Source organism: Talaromyces amestolkiae (genome assembly GCF_001896365.1).
Source record: "Talaromyces amestolkiae strain CIB chromosome Unknown scaffold16.1, whole genome shotgun sequence".
Lineage (NCBI taxonomy): Eukaryota > Fungi > Ascomycota > Eurotiomycetes > Eurotiales > Trichocomaceae > Talaromyces > Talaromyces amestolkiae.
In genome coordinates, this window is record NW_024468052.1 from 400848 (window position 1) to 419421 (window position 18574).

The 18574-nt window shown below is 47.7% G+C and overlaps 4 protein-coding genes across 4 annotated transcripts; 2 read left to right on the forward strand and 2 right to left on the reverse strand.

Moving 5' to 3' along the window:
* Nucleotides 1-3022: 3022 nt before the first annotated feature.
* On the forward strand, nt 3023-6001 carry BHQ10_007671 (uncharacterized protein; the record flags this gene model as incomplete). Its single annotated transcript, XM_040880392.1, has 3 exons — nt 3023-3082; nt 3133-3574; nt 3627-6001. 3 exons carry the CDS (start codon nt 3023-3025, stop codon nt 5999-6001), a joined length of 2877 nt encoding a protein of 958 aa, XP_040736174.1.
* A 1175-nt stretch (nt 6002-7176) lies between these two features.
* On the forward strand, nt 7177-9555 carry BHQ10_007672 (uncharacterized protein; the record flags this gene model as incomplete). Its single annotated transcript, XM_040880393.1, has 5 exons — nt 7177-7368; nt 7432-7709; nt 7764-8850; nt 8901-9071; nt 9160-9555. 5 exons carry the CDS (start codon nt 7177-7179, stop codon nt 9553-9555), a joined length of 2124 nt encoding a protein of 707 aa, XP_040736175.1.
* Nucleotides 9556-9960: 405 nt separating this feature from the next.
* Nucleotides 9961-12216, reverse strand: BHQ10_007673 (uncharacterized protein; the record flags this gene model as incomplete). The annotated part of the gene is made up of 1 exon (XM_040880394.1): nt 9961-12216. One exon carries the CDS (start codon nt 12214-12216, stop codon nt 9961-9963), a length of 2256 nt encoding a protein of 751 aa, XP_040736176.1.
* Nucleotides 12217-16171: 3955 nt separating this feature from the next.
* BHQ10_007674 (uncharacterized protein) lies at nt 16172-17542 on the reverse strand (the record flags this gene model as incomplete). The annotated part of the gene is made up of 2 exons (XM_040880395.1): nt 16172-17195; nt 17250-17542. The coding sequence occupies 2 exons, from the start codon at nt 17540-17542 to the stop codon at nt 16172-16174; spliced, it is 1317 nt and encodes a 438-aa protein (XP_040736177.1).
* Between the last annotated feature and the right edge of the window lie 1032 nt (nt 17543-18574).

Sequence of the window (18574 nt, forward strand, 5' to 3'; positions counted from 1 at the left end):
GAAAAGTATGTTGACTGTTACTGGCGTGGTGGTGTGGGCCATGTCCAGCTATTGACTAGTTTTGGGAAGAATTTATAGAAGGTCTGAAATTAAATATCGACGATTTGTAGAAAGGAAATGCTTTCTTGCTTCAATGTTGTTCAGAAGGTAAGTCTGAGCAGGATTCCCCAGGTATTTATTTTTGAGATCCTGCTCCCAGTACATGCAAACAAAACGAAACCAATAAAGACCTTTCACTACCTCCAGGTACCGAGATACACAATTCTAACGGCATGCAAAACAGGAGGATTATCGAAACAAAGTAATTTTTACTATGCTTTCAAACAAATAGCTTCATTGTATACACTTTGATCAAAACTTGTTTGCTTCGAAGAAGCTGGAATGCGACATCAACGAGGCTATCAAATAAAGAGAATAAGCCATACCTGACTGAGAAATGTGAAATTTAACCTGTCGTTTCCGTCATACTCGAAGTGATCACCAGGAGTCACTCCCTTGATAAAGGATCAGACGAAGAGAGACACTAAATACTGTTTAGGTAGAGTTTCCTCAAAACTCTTCTGATGAGTTGCGACCATCAACAAACTCGCATCTGTTGGTTCAACTCAGGCATGAATAAGTCGAGATTGAAAGATGTATCAAAAATCAGCCTGAATCCATGATTGTCTTATCGAGTCTCTATATGAAACGACAAGAGCCTCATAAAGAACATATGTTATGCATGCTATAGTTCTTTATGCTAGCAATTGCCAAGAGTGACTCTCAATCACGATCCAGATCCAGCACGTGATATAGAGTCAGCAAGTCCTGAACGGGTAATACGCGACACTCCCCTTCTTGGCCGGGCCATCGCACGTGGTTGACTGTGGCCAATGGGCATCCACCATTCTATCAAATCAAGTGACTCGCGCCAAGAACGAAAGCACAACGGAGTGCGACAGACAGGGAAGAAATGCTTGTCAATGTTGTCATTACGGTATTCCTGTAACTTATTCACTAACCTTAACCCGGGTGCAGACAAAAATAGACGAGATCGGGAGTCCCCCTGGCCGAAATGCCGATACGTACTGAGATACGCACTAGTACGTCGAGGCTGAACAAGAGAATGACAGGCAGGAAGCGAGTCAGGCCAAGCAGAATTTTAAGATTAGGGCCCTCTTTGGCGCATAAACGTGCACTGACTACTATGAGTACAGCACGCACTATGCAGTCTGGATGCACCTGTACTACGTACTACGTACTGCGTATTATGCACACTGTATGCGATGGGTGCCTGGACGGGCCTTGTAGGCTTTATCCGAGCCAATGGAAATGCTTTACTCTATTGGGGCTCCATATTCCTTGTGTTGTGACTGGGCCGTCGGCTGTCTTGGCAGCATTGGTACAAATTACTTTTGTGGCTCCGTTCCTGGCTAGCGTCCCGTCAAACCGTGGGAAAGGTTTGCCGATAGTGTCCAAGAGGAGCGGATTCTTCCTCTTTGAGAGAGTTTCTGACATTTATTTCCTGTTTAGGGCGTCTGCTCGCTATTTTTCTTTGCGTGGGAGGGAGGGCACACGGGTCTTGTATTTGTAGATACATTCGTATTAATCCACACACGTATTCTTGGGTTGTATCTGTGCTCCAGACTTGAGGGAATAATAAAGACGAGTGAGTGTACAAGCAATTGGGGTGATTCAGTTACTATGTAGTACTATGTACGTAGTACGTACGTATCGACCAGCACGTGGTTCAGTAATAGGAAAGAACCCTGTTGATCCGGTCAGTGCCGTCTTAGCCATACGAACTTGAACTGAGCTAGTACACTTCCGAACCGTCATACGTAGGACGTAGATGCTACCTCAGTCCTGCGCCGCAAAATGCAAGGACAATTTATCCGGCCAGCGACCTAGAAGCAGCCTAGCTGAGGCTCTGTCATGGAACCAACGGGCTCGTCCACCTCTGATTCGCCGCTGATCGGTGGTATCGGTTAGGGCAGCTGAACTGTTCAATCTATCGCGACCAACCCCACCAAAAACTCTACCAACCCTAATTTTACCAACGACACTCCGGCCAATGCCAGCCTAGATGGCTTGGGCGCAGCCAACACCAGCAGCCAATTCGGTCAACCAACAAAGAGGCAACAGCGCCACGGGCGTCAAATTTCCACGGTACGCCAGTCTCGCTACGTCTTGTTGGTTTTCGAAATGGTACGGTGGTATACACTACTGTGTCTGCCTGCAGCGTGCCTGCAGTAGTTGCACAATTCAACAGTCTGGACGCAGCGGAAACCGGTTCAAAGAGAACAATTGGAACGGTACCTGGCACTAGATAAAGCAATTGTTTGTCCGTCCTCAGTCGAAGCCAGGTATGTACTATGTACGTGCGATGAAGTATTAAGTCAGCCGTACTAGTAAATGACATGGATGGAGCTTCAGGTACACTTCTCTAGACCTGGACCCTCTTTGCCTGCTAGTCTTTATAGCCTGCCGTTAACTCGTCGTAAGCGATATTAACTCCCTCCAGGCAATTTCCTAGACTGTTGGCTGGTGCTGGCTGGCACACTTGGCAGTTGCAGTCTCTGTCGTAGACTCGCAGGCACTCGTAGGCACACGTAGCACGTAGTGAGTCGTGACTAGTCGGATATCGGTGAATGCCCCTGTATGACTCTATCACCAGTTTCCCAGACTGGCAACTAGCGTGTGCCTGTCTGTGGTACGCTACTCTGCTTACAGACATACATAGTAGACTGCATCTCTTTTAMCCCGCCACACCCTCTTTCGCTCTCGCTCTCGCTCTCTCTCTCTCGACTTCTTTCCTTCCTCTTCCCTCTCCTCCTCCTTTAGGCTCTCCCCGTCCCTTCAGGCGTCACCCTCATTTCAGCAGACACATTGTCTGCGTCCTTTCGTTGAGCTATCAAGCCTTCGTTTGCTTTCTGGATTTACCAGACTTCCATTCTTTAATTAGGAGGGATTCAAGGAAACAGTATCATTCATTCATTACCAATAATCTGCATTAATTTGAGCACATTCATTTTCAGCGACCATGTCTTCTATTTCTACTGCGGTGACCTATGCTGGTCTTACCTCGGTTGCCACCTACTACGTATGTCCTCTGCTTACCCCGTAAGGCATTGCCATGCTGACAATTACCAGGGCCAAGGAGCATACCAGCCCCGTCTGAGCACATTCTGTGCTGAAACGTCTCTAGACATCATCAACATTGGTTTTGTCAACTACTTTCCCGACGCTGGACTAGCTGGATGGCCCGCGACAAACTTTGGTAACCAGTGCGACGGTACTGTCTACACGCACAACGGCGAAACCACTGGTTTGCTCGCAAACTGTCATCAGATCGTCGAAGATATCCCTATCTGTCAAGCCGCTGGAAAGAAGATTTTCCTTTCTCTAGGCGGAGCTGGCCCCGCGATAGGTCAAGTTATTGTATCCGAGGAGTCTGCCGTGGCATTTTCTGAGTGGCTCTGGGGTGCCTTTGGTCCTCACGATTCCCCGTATGCAACTATCGATGTTCCTCGTCCATTCGACGATGTGGTTGTTGATGGTTTCGATTTTGATATTGAGTTCGGGGTTGACTTTGGTATATACCTCGCTGATTCTGCTTTTAACTTGTCCTCGACTAATTACAGCAGGTTACGGATACATGGCAAACCGTTTCAAGGAGCTCTACAACGAATACACTGAGCAAAAGTCTACATCGAGGAAATGGTTCTTGAGTGCCGCACCACAGTGTTCAATTCCTGATGCCCACCTTTCCAACGCTATTCACTACGCGCCCTTTGATTACATTTGGGTTCAATTCTACAACAGTGATCCTTGTTCTGCCGCCAACTACGTGAACGGCGGTGATGGGTTCAACTTTGATGAGTGGGTAGACGTCATCGAAGCCAGTGCCAACCCCAATGCCAAACTATACGTTGGTTTGCCTGCTGAGGACACAGAGGCCGTGGCTGGCTATTATGTTGGCGCGTTCAGTGTGGAACCTTTGATCAATGAGTACATGAACAAATACCCATCTACATTCGGTGGTGTTATGTTGTGGGAAGCTACCGGTTCCCTGAACAACACTACTCCTGATGGCAACACCTACGCAGACAACATCAAGAAGGTCCTTGGCAACTGTGCTACAACCATCGCGCCGTCGCCCCCTCCTCATACTCCTACTCCTTCACCAACCTCGGCCGCTACTTCGGCTGCTACCACAGCTGCTACCTCTTCCAGCTCCTCGTCCAGCTCCTCGTCCAGCTCCTCGTCCAGCTCTTCCAGCTCTTCGTCCAGCTCTTCGTCCAGCTCTTCCAGCTCGTCTGTCGTGACCCCGACCCCGACACCTACGCCAACCTCGGCCGCTACCACAGCTGCTACCTCTTCCAGCTCTTCGTCCAGCTCTTCGTCCAGCTCTTCTTCGAGCTCGTCTATCGTGACCCCAACCCCGACACCTACGCCAACCCCATCAGGAAGCTCTTCATCTTCCTCTTCTTCTTCGTCGTCGTCGTCGGCCGCCATTTCCAGCTCGGCTCCGACCTCCACTCCCACGACGACACCCAGCCCAGTAGCAAGCTCCTCTGCCGTGGTTATCCCAAGCTCTGCCGCCGTCTCCAGCTCTGCCTCAAGCTCAGCTGCTTCCTCATCTAGCGCTGTGGCCAGTTCCAGCTCTTCTGCGGTTATCCAGTCATCATCTCCAGCTGTCTCCGGTAGCTCAAGCGTTGTCCCCGCTGCTTCCTCTTCTGCTGTCGTACCGGCCACTACTCCGTCTCCATCTTCTCCGGCTGTAGTTAGCACTCCTTCCTCTTCTCCTGTCCGTTCCACAAAACCTTGCACCAAGAAGACCCCAACTCCTTCGTCAACAGCGGCTATCAGCAAATCTTCCTCTTCTTCTGTTCATTCCACGAAGCCTTGCACTAAGAAGACTCCAACTCCTTCGTCAACAGCGGTTGTTAGCACTCATTCTGGCAGCTCATCCACTAAGAAGCCATGCACCAAGTCCTCTTCTCACATTACAGTGCCATCTTCCTCTGCTGTCGTGAGCCCAACCCGTACACGCAGCTGCTCTTCTAAGTCTTCATCAACTGCTGTTCCTCCTAACGGTGGATCCACCAGCACCGGAAGCACCACTGCATCAACCTCTGGATCCGGCTCTCCTTCTGGCACTGGAGCCACAACCGTCGGAACGTCTACTGGATCTGTCGGAGGCTCTACAGGTGTTTCTAGCACCGGCTCGGTTACTGAGACAACTCCCGCATCTGTCGGACCTACTGGAACTGCCTCTGGATCTGTTACTTCCGGTGTCTCTGCCCCCGCTACCACCGGCCCCGTCACTGGTACTTCCACCGCTGTCGCTACATCCACTGGCACCGAGTCCTGGACCACCACTGTCGTGACAACTTCCTACGTCTACGTCTGCCCTACTGGTCTCGCTACCAGCACCATTACCATCACTGAGTCATACTGCCCTTGCACAGCAACAGCCGGTGCACCCACCGCTTTGCCCACTGGCTGGACAACCACCACCGCCGTCTGCACAGTCTGCGGTCCTCAGCCTACAACCGTGACCCTGACTCTGCCACCTGCAGTCAGTGCCACTTCCACTGCTCTTCCCGGAGCTAACCCAGGTTCCCTTCCTGGCTCTGGCTCCTCCAAGCCCAACGGTAATGGCAACGGATCAAACCCCAACACTGGTTCCGAGACTGGTCCTGCCCCTGGCTCTGGCTCTTCGCCTGCCGAGTCTAGCGGCAAGCCCGGCTCCGGCTCTGCTCCCGGCAATGGTGCTCAACCTTCGTCTACCAGCACCGTCGTCCCCGGCGCTGGTGCCATCGGCAACTCTGGCCCATCTGCATCAAGCAGCACTGCCACCACGATCACCGTCCGACCCAGCTCCTCATCTTTCCCCAAACCCAGCGGCACTCAAACCGGTGTCAGCCCCGCCTTCACCGGCGCAGCTGGACGCGCAAGCCTCAGCCCTATTGTCGGCGGCGTCATTCTTGTCGCCTCCTTGTTTGCTCTTCTTTAAAAGGATGATTGATTGATTTAGTTTTTCGATGTGCGTCGGTCTTAGAGGACATCTTAATATCAACGATATGTTTGCAATTAATTCCATGTACAATTCTTTCTTCATGTTTTACCATCCTTTTCAGGATATTTCTTACGACCATTTTTTTCTCTTCTTCCTCGCCTTCTCCCAAGGTTTTCCAGTCATCGTGTACCTTACTACAAGATCTTCGATTGTATGTATAGACAAGTTTTACGTGACTGCTTGCTTTTAATTCGATTCGTGTGCAACATATCAATAATGAATGACATGATTAATATTCATTAGACCGTGAAGTTCTTAAAGAGTCCTAAATTAGAGGAAAGATGGTGATTAAGTACATCCTAGGAAGAAAGGAGAGGGTCTAGCCCTACATCCCTACCTTAACCCTAGACAAGTTCGATCAGGTCAACATTCAGGATTATCCATAATAAGACGAACGAACAACGTCATCGAGGGAACCCTATAATCCTCTTCATCTTCTTATTACTCAGTTGTACACACTGTAGTAGATCCCTTGACCTTGGACAGACTGCAGAGAAGCGCTCGTGCCGACCATCATATGCAAGCCCCTGGATAACTCGCCATGCACGAGACTCACACAACCGACCTCCTAGACACGATAAAACGAGCATTAAATACCTACCGATAGCTATGCATCTACTATCGCCATAAACCCGATGGGTCGCGCCGAGTCTGAGGAGTCATTGTGCACGCGCCCCTTCACACTGCGGAATTTGAGAGCATACACGACCGAGACATTCTTCACCACTCCCGCCGACAGCACGAAAAATCCCCGACCCCTTTAAACTACCTATGAATGGATTTATTAAGTTGTTTAAAATGCAAATGAATCGAGGCACACCCGCCACTAAAAGATGATGCATTCCCCGCCCTTTGTATTTACCGTCATCCATTCTAGCCAGCCGCGTTAAGTGGTTTTTGACGCGTTTTAGCCCTAAGTATCGTCGTTTATATGGGAAATGCGCCCCCTCTTCTTGCTACTTTACAAAACTGATCGCTTATATTGCTGAACTTAACTACTCGATAATTTAACAAGATAGGCAATTTGTGTGATCGCCAATGATTCTGACTGGCGAGAACTGCTAGTAGAGCTGTCGTATACCAACCAGCAACGTCTTGACCATTTCATAACCATGAGCACCATGTTCGGTCCCTCGATAACCACAAACAGAAGCCGACAGGCATGGATCCGTGCAGTTATATTCGTCGGCCTATATCTCATCCTTTCACTATCATTCACGCAATGCGCGCTTGTCCTGTATTTGTACGGCACTGCTCAAGTCGATGGGTTGATGACGCCTGGTTTGATTATTGGATTGATCGCTGTACGTTCTCTCTTTTATACTACCTTTGGGGTATTATTATAATACTGATTTTCAGCTGCGTAGGCATTCCTCTCAGTCCCTTTCGTGGTCATACACACTATCCTCTCATGGCAATATCGACGGGCGCCCGGATTGAACATGCCGCGCAATGCGCTGCATATGGCCTGCTCACATCTCCCTCGCGTAATGGTAGCGATGTGGCTCGCTGCATCAGTTGCGGGTTTGGTGGTCGTGTCCAAGCAGGCGACGTGTGTTGCGTCAACGGCGACGCAGCAGTATTGGAAGGCAGGGTTGAGTTGTCAGATCCATAGGGTGACTGTTATTTTGGAAATTTTGGCATTGTAAGTCACCTCTTCTCTTGAGCTATCGAACGAATTTTCACTGACTTCAGGTAGTATAACCACATCAGCTCTGTTCTTCTGCTTCCAAGTCTGCGAACGCCCCTACGACTCCTCCCTCCTCGGCCTGTACGCCCCCCAACGCCCTCCCCGAGACGGCAGCATCTTCTCTGAATCAAGCTGGGAAAGCGAAACCCTCAAGAACGAAATCCTCTACCTCTGTCGGCATCCGGATGCTGGTCCCGGAAACGGGGAACTGTACTGGTCACCAAATGATAGTTCTTTGTTCGAGACGCCCGTTCGACCACCTAGTATTCGATATCCCGGGCCCACGAGAGTCAAGCCGCAATTACACCTAAACACGCACACGAATTCGATCAGGCCTTCGATTATTGCTGCAACGTCCGTGAGGACGGATACGTCACCCAAAGTGTCACCTGTTGATCAGACAGCAGCTCGATCTATCAGTTTGAGAAGTGACATTTCCCCTCTATCGAGAAATCCGTCACTCACTTCGACTCTACAACCTGGTACAGAGGCTGCATTGACCAAACCCTCGGTAGTGCCGCCGGTACCCAAGATTCCTGATATCCCTGAAATCTCAGTACCGTCCAAGGTTAAGACGAAACATGCAAGGCAAAAGTCGTCGGTCTCGAGTCGAAAGTTTCTGCCGAAGGATTGGTTGTCGCAGCCTCTGTCGGAGGATCCGCAGATTCGTGCGCTTGCGTCGCCACCGGGGTCGCCAGAGATCGAGGCTGTTTTTCCATCTAAGGATGAGGTGAATGATAAGAATGATGATTCGGGAAGTGCTGGTTTGATACCGAATCTTCCTTCGCCGCCAGCACCAACCGCATCGCCGGCCGGCAGGAAATCATCCGATGACGCTCGGTCTGGCTCAAGCAATAGTAACGGTACTGGCATACAGACGAGACGTCGATCAATGACCGCGCCTGGAAATCCACCTCCTGTCCTCCCTCCTGTGCCTTTGATGGTGCGCAAGTCGCGGACATCATATATCAATCCGAACCCAAGGTCAATACATCATCCCCATCACCCAAATTTTGTACCTGCAACAACAATCACACCCAAGACCTCGCCAGATGCAATCCAAAAACCACCAGCAGCCAGGCCCAGTCTAGCTCCCGTGAGTAAAAGTATTCAAAATATCAATAATAATAAACAGCCTCTCCAAAGACACAAATCAACATCAACATCTACCCGTCTCCCGCCCCATCGCCAACTGAGCATGGGCCATCATCCACCTACACGCTTCCCACCGACACAACCCTCATTAGCAGCCCACGGCTCTATCAAGGATCTACAACGAGCCCGCTCATCATCTTCATCCTATCGAAACAACCAGCAGTTCCCTCGGCGAACGCCGTCTCACAACCAGCGCTTACAACAACCACACTATCAACATTATCTAAACCATTACCAACACCATAATCAGCACAACATGATGCATGCCCCGGCACAAACACCACAACACCCGCTAAGACCAACATATACTCGCCGTTTCCACTCCAATGACGGCCGCGGCTTCGACCCAGCACATACGCTACCACCCATCCCACGCAGCGATGACACGGCGACTCTGTATCCGAGTACCCGACGACCACGCAGTTCGATTTATGGCGGTATTCCGAATGTTGCTACAACTTCCAATAGCAGCAGCAGCAGCAACCCACACGAAGCAATAGGTGTAAGACGCATGTCCCTGAGTCTGGCGGATGGAGGCGTTGCGCTAGAAGGGGATAGGGAGATTGTGGAGAGGAGAAATACGTATAGAGGCGCTGAGAGAACGAGTTTTTGTGCGCCAGCGGTGGGTGGTGTGGTGCTGGGATGATGAGAGGAGAGGATGGATGATGTATGAGATTGATGATGTTCATGCTCTGTTTTTTCTTCGGATTGTATGATAGGCGATTGTGTATGCATCAGTTTGCGGTTTGTTTGGCGGGTACCTTCTATTTATATTTTGTATAATATAGCTGTTGTCGAAAATTGTACGTGAAATAAAATGAAAAGAATGAAAAGAAAATAATGTCATTATCATCAATTAAGCTACCATAACGCCAAAGAGCGAGAACCGGGAAATGTAAACACTTGCAAACAACAAAGACCGATATCCATCCCATCCACAATCCTCTGAATGATGCTTTACAAGAAAAACACAAATAAACAAGACTATACTCTACTCCACGGTACTATGCAGATCACATATGAAAACAATGAACGACCGTCGAAGACCAAATCAAGATCGCACGACATACTTGTACCGATACCCCTGCCTGGCTTTCTTCTCCTCCGAACCAGACCCCTCCCCGGTCGCACCACCACCAGCATTATCACGACTCTTCGTCCTTTCAGAAGAAGAAGGTTTACCAACCTCCTTCTCGCCCCAAGCCCACATCAGCGCTTTACCCATTTTATCCCTCTCCTTGAGCAACAACTCTGTCCTGCGCTCCCACTCGCGTTCTCGTTTCTCGATCGATTTGGCAATCATTTTATCCATTTCGGCGGATGTTTCTTCTTTAAGAGCGAGGGTTGATTGTAGATCCTCAATTTCTGACCTCAGAGAGAGGATTTCGTTTGATTGGATGGCTGTTGTTGATTGGGTTTCGAGGAGTTGGTTGTGTAGCTGGGTTGCGCGCTTTTCGGAGGTGGAGAGCATGGCGCGCAGGTGCTGGATTGTGTCGTTGTAGGAGGCGCGGAGGTCGTTGATAGAGGTCGTGTTTATTTCGCGTAGATTCTGGATTTCAAGGCGGTGGGCTTCGCGGAGTTCATTTGTCCTATCCGGAGCGCTGGCGCTTGGTTGCGCTGGAGTTTGTTGAATAGTAGTGGAAATCGTTTCAAGTCGATGTTGCTCCTTCAGACGGTCTACTTCCTCGCGGGTTTTGGCGAGGTTGGAGCTGAGCTCTTGTACCCGTGCTGTCAATCGAGTGTTTTCTCCTTCTATTGTTGTGATAAGACTGCGAGTTTCAGCGAGTAGATCCTTTGATCGATGCCATTCGGTCTCGGCGACTTCCTTCTCGCTAATGGATCTTTGCAGTGCAGATTGCGCTTGGTCTAGTTTGTTCCGAAGTTCTTCTTCTACATGAGATTTTCCATTGCCGTGACTAGATTCTTTCAATTCTTCCAATTGCTGTTGAAGACTTTGGATAACTTCGTTATAGTCCTTGCCTTGGACCTCAATGGACAAGTCAACTGCCATCGTCAAGACGGCGTTTCTCTGCGAAGCGAGCTCGGCTCTCACACCGCTCAACTCTTTTTCGAGCATGATATTTTTCTCCTCGAGAGGACTGTTGCGCGTCTCCAGAGACTCGATCCTCTCTTTGAAGATATCAAACTGTCGCTGAACTTCCGCCATTTCCTCGTCAGCATCTGCAATCTGTATTTCCTTTTCATCAATCTGCGCTTTGAGGTCTTCAATCTCAGAGTTCTTCTGACGCAATTGAAGCTCAATGTTCGCAGTCAGCTCGCGTAGCTTTGTGCCACTATCTTCCAAAGCTTCGTCTCGTTTTTCCAACTGCTCTCGTGCATCCTTCAGTTCCTTCTGGAGTTTTGCGATTTCTTTTGCATCATCCTCGCTAGTTGTACCCTTCTCGTCGGTCTTTAGCTGCAAAGCTTGGAGCTGTTCTCGTAGCACATCCTCCTCGCCCAATCTGCCGTTAGCCTCTGACAACAAAGAATCCTTGAGCTGCAGTTCAGCCCGGAGGTTCTCAATCTCTTCTCTCGCAGATGCCAGTTGCTTCTGGTTCTCTTCGATCTTTTCATCCCGCTCCCGCCGCTGCTCATGCAAATCCTCAATCTCTCGTAGCACAGTCGTAAAAGTCCGGCTCTCTTCCATGCCACTTTCCTTCCCGTTCTTGGAAGGACTATCATCCTTCTCAGGAGAGCTAGGCAGGCTTTCTTCAATGTCTTCCAATTCTAAGCGTGTCTCCTCTTTTGCCGAACCATAATTCTTCCTCCACATCAGGTGCGACGGTGTGGAAATGTCTACCGGCGGGCCGAATTCGCTTTCTTCGCCTTCCTCTTGGTTCTGACTATGGTGATGTCGGGCCCGCGGCGACGGCGACGGCGAATACTCCGGGAGTGCGTCTTCTTCTGAGTCTGATTCATCTTCGTCTTGCTGCTTTCTGTCTTCTGGAGACGCCGTTCCATTTAAATACTTTTCCAAGTTCATAGTGAAATCTTCCGGTCCGCCAAATTCAGGTCCCTGATTTTCATCTTCAAATATGTCCTCGATATTTTCTTTGCTTCCTCCGGGAAACTTGTCAAAGTCGACGGCGTATTGTGAGAGTCGTCTGTCGAGATCAAATGTGGCGACGTCATTCGACGCAGACGTTAACTGGTTGTTCTGTCCATTGTTTCCATGATTGTTGTCTGTGTTACGGCGCGATTGAGGTGACGGCGACGGTGGTGAGGATGGTACCTGAACTGGAGAACTCAGTGTTGATGCGCCGATTGTGTCGTGTGTGGTAGGGAACGGCGACGTGTGGATAGGCATATTTGCGAGGTCGACTCGAGGAGTCTGTGAACCTTGAACGCGTTCAATTGCAGCCGTCGTCTCTCTTCAATTTTCATCGATATTAGATTGGAGGGGCTCCTAGGAAATCGCGTGTTGACTTGACGCGAAAGATGATGGGCAACGTTGATTGGATCAATCGGCCATTAGATAAGAAATGGAGATGTTTATAATGCTCCAGATCGGGTGTAGCGCAGCCGTGCCAGCGATCAAGCAGTAACAGAACCCAACTGTGACTAACTATTGACAAAGCTCTGCGAAAATACCTCGATGATACAACTAAAAAGTTTGGTGCGAAAACGACCTCTTTTTATGAGAAGCAAAAAGCAAAAAAGAAAATATAAGAATATGACATCTGCTCTTACTCGGGATCGAACCGAGGACCTTGTCATTACTAGTGACACGCTCTACCACTGAGCCATAAGAGCTGATTGGTATGGATCGCAGAATATTAAAATATAATCCAATAACATAGCTGAGCACGCCTGTGATTTTTCCGTCTAAGGACAAATTAAGTGCTGATATTTGTATGGGTTTACTAGTGGTACAAAGTCAGTTTCGCTTGGATATACCTAACAGCAGGAGAATTTTACTTAGGCCATGGCGGAACATTTCAACAAATGTCATGAGGCCAATCGTTAAAGGTCAACTCTACCCCTTTCTGTCCCTGTCTACATCTGGGTCAGAAGTAACAAGTAATACGGGTTTCATTATCAGTTGGAAACGTTTCCACACATAAAATTTGGACTTAGTGCCTTCCAGAAACTCCCAGGGCTCACGAATTCTTCCTGCAGCTGAGGAGAAAGATTATCTACCGAGGATATGACTTGAATTACTTCAGAGATGATAAAGGAATAATGAAATGAAACAGCTATTGCGACTTTAGTCTTGTGTATATAAATACCTCTCTTGTTATATTGGAAGTTTCAACTGATAATCTTCCTCTTTAAACTTCATCAATTTCATCATCTCAGTTATTCAACGCCTCTTTGTCTGAACTTTGAGACGAAAAGTACAGTTTCGGAAATCGAACTCGATCCGATGGCAGAGATACTACAGACCCAGCGATCAGGAGTCACCCTACCAATATTTGGAACGCTCACCCGTTCTTCAGCAGATAAAAACGTACCGAAAACTCCTCATCATCGAACAGTTTCAAAAAATACCAATTGTCATCAGCATGGGGCATCAGGCACAAGTTCAAATCGACCAGATTCTTGGCCGAGTTCGCACATTGGATGACCTTTCCACTGAAGATGTTATTGAGCTAAGACATATCTCTGAGCATTCTCTTATGCTTGATAAGTTCAAGGTTTCCCCTACAGAGTATTGTAAATGGCTCGAAAAAGTCGGTGATGACATTCGTGGTGTTGAGTATGATGCACAGAATGCATGTATTGTCTTGAAAGGATGCCCAAGCTGGATGCATGAAGCTGCCGTTGGTATCGTATACGAACTACTTTTGCCTCTGCAAGATAAAATGAGTGCAGCTATGCCTCAGACTACACCTTGATCGGTAGCAAAAGTGAGTATAATCTTAACCCTCTCTACTGCTTATCTGTGCAGAAAACTAAATTGGCCCTAGGATGTAAATTTGTTGGCGAATTCAGCCACTCTTCTAAGAACCAGATGCGTCTATCAAGAAGTCCAGAGACAAATGGTCAGTTGTGGTTCTCGAGGTTGGCATTAGTGAAACTACAACAAAGCTCTACAATGATGCAAAACGATGGTTGAAAGGCAGCAGTGGTCAAACCAAACTTGTGATACTCGTCGATGTTCAAGAGAAAGAAAGGCGGAATACTTCAAATGACAAGTGGGAGCTATCTAAAATCGACTTCCAACACTCTAATCATGATACACTCTCTCATAAGATACTTCAATGGTATCAATCTAGGGAAATTCGGCTTGTCGGCAGCTTCGAGCTATCTGTACACTTATTGTACAGTGACGGTGACAGTCAATGTATCCTGGAGAAGGCTGCGTTTCCCCCAAAAATTTGATCTATTTAACGACCATCCAGGATGTTCCTTTGAGATTAGACTATCTCATACCTGATGGAAGTGATCTTGATATGAGCCAGCCTCTTTTATTTTCATTGCAACGTTTGGTCTATACACTGCAAAACGGCTTTGAAGACATCGAGAGCGACAGGGCAGACGACTTGGCCGATAATGAGCTTGAAAAACATTTTTCATCGTGAAGAGATACTATTCTAGGAATATCGGCGCTTAGCCTGTTAAAATTTAGAATAAATATCTTAAAAATTGGAAGTGATCTGTCTTTGTAATCAACTGTATAACTCTGTAAGTGACGTTACCAAAAAAGGAGTATTTTGATATTAGCTAGGTATGCCCATCTACAGAGAATATTAAGCACGGGAGAGAAAGAAGAAGAAAACGAGAAGTGCTAAACATGTCTTCACTGTGAAAGTGAAGCTGGAAACCTATATGCTGATCGAATACTAATGGATCGAGGTTGTAGCGTTGTCTTGCAAGACATATGGACCAACCGCTCTGCATTGTGTCAGAAAAAAATCACCTTGATGCCGTACGACTCACATTGATAGAACGTCCCCAGCAGCCACTGGGAGAGTGCCATCAAACTCCAAGCCTTCTTGTCGCCACTGGACCCAGCAATTTTGGGTGACTTGTCCTTTCAAACTAAACCAAGTAACAGAATGTTCTATTGACTACCAGTTCCTCACGCAATTGTTCTGGTCAGATTGCAGGCCCTCCTCTATTACTGGGTAGGGTTGCTTCCCTTTTCTTTGCCACTCATGTGGACTTGCAAACATAGCAGAGTTCATCTCACATAACTCATGGCTTTACTGAATTATTTGTTAAAGTTAGGATGAAAGATTGAGCTAACCAATTAGAATATATAAAGAGCTCATGAAATATAAGTAGAAAGTAGGCATATGAACATCTATAAACATGACATCTCATCTCCATACTCACACAATAATGTCTTCATAATCTTCTAGAGAGCTTGGCCCCTTACGCGGTCTCCCCCTCTTCCGACCTCCTTAATCAGCAACCTTTCCTTCCTTCGAGGAATAACGTGAAGCTCGTCCGCCTTTCGATGATATCTCGCGCTAATCAGTAAGAACGCATGAGTCGTTAGTCGAATTCTTAACACATCACTGCAAGTCCACGTCTCACAATATCATGTCTACTTTGGAGTCACCCCAAAGGAAACAGGTCGCGACGCTTACCTGCTTCTCGGGATCCATGTCGTGAAAGCCACCGACCCCAGTAGCTCGGCCTCCTTTCTGGCCTATTTCTCTGAGCTCTTCTTTGGAGCGATTTGCAAAGTTGCCTGGGTTGGAATGAGCAGCTCGCGTTGTCTGTGTAGACGTTGCGTAGTCTCTGAAGCCCAGGCTAGAGGACGTGCGGAGCGGATTCAGAGACCATGGAAAGAATGATTGTGGTCTGATAGTAGTTCCTTTCCAGGGCGAGAAGTGCTGCGCACGGCGCGCAAAGATTTGGCGGCTACCGGACATTGTGCAATATACGAGACGGTCAGCCCTATACAGCAGGAAATTAAATGCTGAATTTAATGAGCAGAGTTCAAGATTCCGGAATGATAGATTCTTTGTGGCGTATTATACTGTGGCCACTCTGCGGTCATACTTTCATCAGCTCCAATTGATATCGCGGAACCATCTCTACCAGAACCCTTGGAAGCATATAACACCTCCAATGAGGTCATGAACCAAAAATCTACGCATATCCGTTGGAATGAGCCGTATGTCAACAGCACAGTAATTACATCTGCGTTAGCTGCCTCGTTGAACCCTAGCATAGCCTAACCCTAAGGATCTGAACAGCAATTACTTCTTCATTTCAAAACATCGAACAGTACATTTACATGATTTGTTGAACTAATAAATACATAATTATAGCAATGGGACACTGACCCTGCCATGAGTTGGTATCTACTTGTCCGCTTGAGGATATTGCTTATACTTGATGCGATGAGTAGGTAAATTTTTCTCCTCCACCCAGTCGAGTACAGGCGTATCACGGTGCAGAGCCCTTGATTGCAATACCCAATCGACCTGTCCAAGACTGACATACGGCATAATCCAGAGCGCAATCATCCTTTGTAACCATCCCGGCCAAACGACAGCACGAATACGCCTCGCAGATACCTTGTATGTCTTCTGTGTAAAATCGGCTCTGTCCGCGTGGTACTGCTTAAAGATTTTGTTCAGAGCTTCGGTCGTCGGCGAAGGGTCAGATTTGAGGAGTTGGCGCAGATGATTCACGAGGACAACCACGTCAATGAACCCGCTATTGTAACCCCAGCCGGCATTAGGGGTGACTTTGCGGATAGCATCGCCAGCTAACACAATGCGATCCGAGTACCATTTATCCACCAATCCTTCTTCCAAATTGATCAACCCGGTGTCCTTCATCCTGTGCTCGTAAATGTCACGAAGTCGGTAGCCCGGAGCCACGAACAAATGGCCCCATTTGTCCAATAATTCCTGTTGATCCTTTTCGGTATATCGAACGTGGTCAGAGCTTGGTGTATCGAGCTGTTCATATACATTGAACCACATCCTTTTACTTCCCACTAGAAGTTGTGTGGAAACTTTATCGCTGAGTCCTTCGTAATTCAAGCCCGCTTCGACGCCCGGGAGTTTGGGTACATCCCCGAAAAAGTTTCTGTGTGAAGCGATGTACGGGTTCTTCTCCTTTTCGGTTGTTGTTTCACCTTTATCAAGCATTGTCATAATCTGTCTGACTCTGCTCCTGACTCCGTCGGTGCCCAGCACTATAGATCCTCTTTCCACATGGCCATCCTGACATGTGACTTCGACACCGTCAGGAAGCACCTTGATATCCGTGACACGTTTTTGTAATAGTATACGACTTCTCGCGTCTTCGGGCAGGGAATCGTAAAGAGCTTTCGCAATATCGGCACGATGTCCCATCACTACAGGATGGCCGCAACTACCGCAATCAGCACTGATGAAAAAACAAAAAGAATAAAAATAGAACACCTACTCAGCCTGCACTAACTCAAAAAACGCAGTCTCATCTCGAATTGTTTTAACTGTATCTGCCGTAAAGAAATGTAGCCGATGTACAACGTCGCAGTACTCTTTGAAAGTGTCTAATAACCCAAGCTGGTCTATCACTCGCAGTGTAGAAGGCATTATTGATAGCAGCGAACCCAAGTAAGGCGTGACGTTGTCGTGCTGCTCTAGGATCACATAGTCAATACCGGCCTTGGAGAGAATGTGAGCTGTGGTTAGACCAACTAGACCACCGCCGGCGACGATTATACGGAACCCCATTTTGGAGTATGGTATCAAGGCGCTGGGAAAGAGCAGTGTTGATTTTGGACAGGTACTTGAGTGATAGGTGAAATGATCATGCGCAGTGATATCCAATATATAAAGGAATTGAGACCGAACGCCTCGCTAGATCCCATCAATCTCTAATATCATAGCTGAAGATGCGCCACTTTTTGATTTAAACTATAAATAGCTGCCATACGGTCTGACGAGTGAGAATGTCTATGCTCATGTATTAAGCAGTTCTAGACAGTGATTTAGGCAAGGGGGCAGTTCATGACTCTTGGAATAAATGGACTTTGCTTCTAGATATGACTTTCTTACAAGTCTTATTATTGGATGGTGCGAGTTGTAATCTGATCACCGTATGGGTGCACCAATGGGACCCATCCGGTTCATAGACTATCGCATTTATTTCCCTTTTGGGGCGAAGGCTACAAATAGGTATCCGATGGCGTGAACGCCATTATGATTATTTGCAAGCGTATGCCGTTGTCATAGTAGTACAACCTTTGTGCTGGATTGTTAGTTGTATCCGCCTTTATTGCAGGTTTGTAATGATATGAATATAGCTCTGTGTGATTTCAAATTGCTTTGATCCGGTTGCTTCGTATAGGGATTTCATGGAGCTGTTATCATTAGAAAGGAGGGCTGGAGGTAATCTCATGTTCCTTTTAGGCGAAAAAAGGTAGTGTCTCCTGCCGGGGATACGAAATTTAGTCGGACAAGCTAAAATCTTACCTCCTACTAAAACTTCCTTCCTCAGCAAATGCTCTCAGCACTGGTAATTCAAAATCTGGAAATTGGGATACAGGAACAGTACACAAGACCAGTCAGCAGCATTCGTGAAACTTCATTCCTGGGAACAATGCAATTATTCTTTCATGCGAAAATTGCTTAAGTTAAGGCTGAAGCTGTGCCTACGCATCAAGATAAAGTGAAGCCAAGCCTTTCTCAGCCCCGGATGGCGATGTCTTCGGTCACGATCCGATTGGGCGGACCTTACGGTGTCGATTAGTACTTCATTTTCAG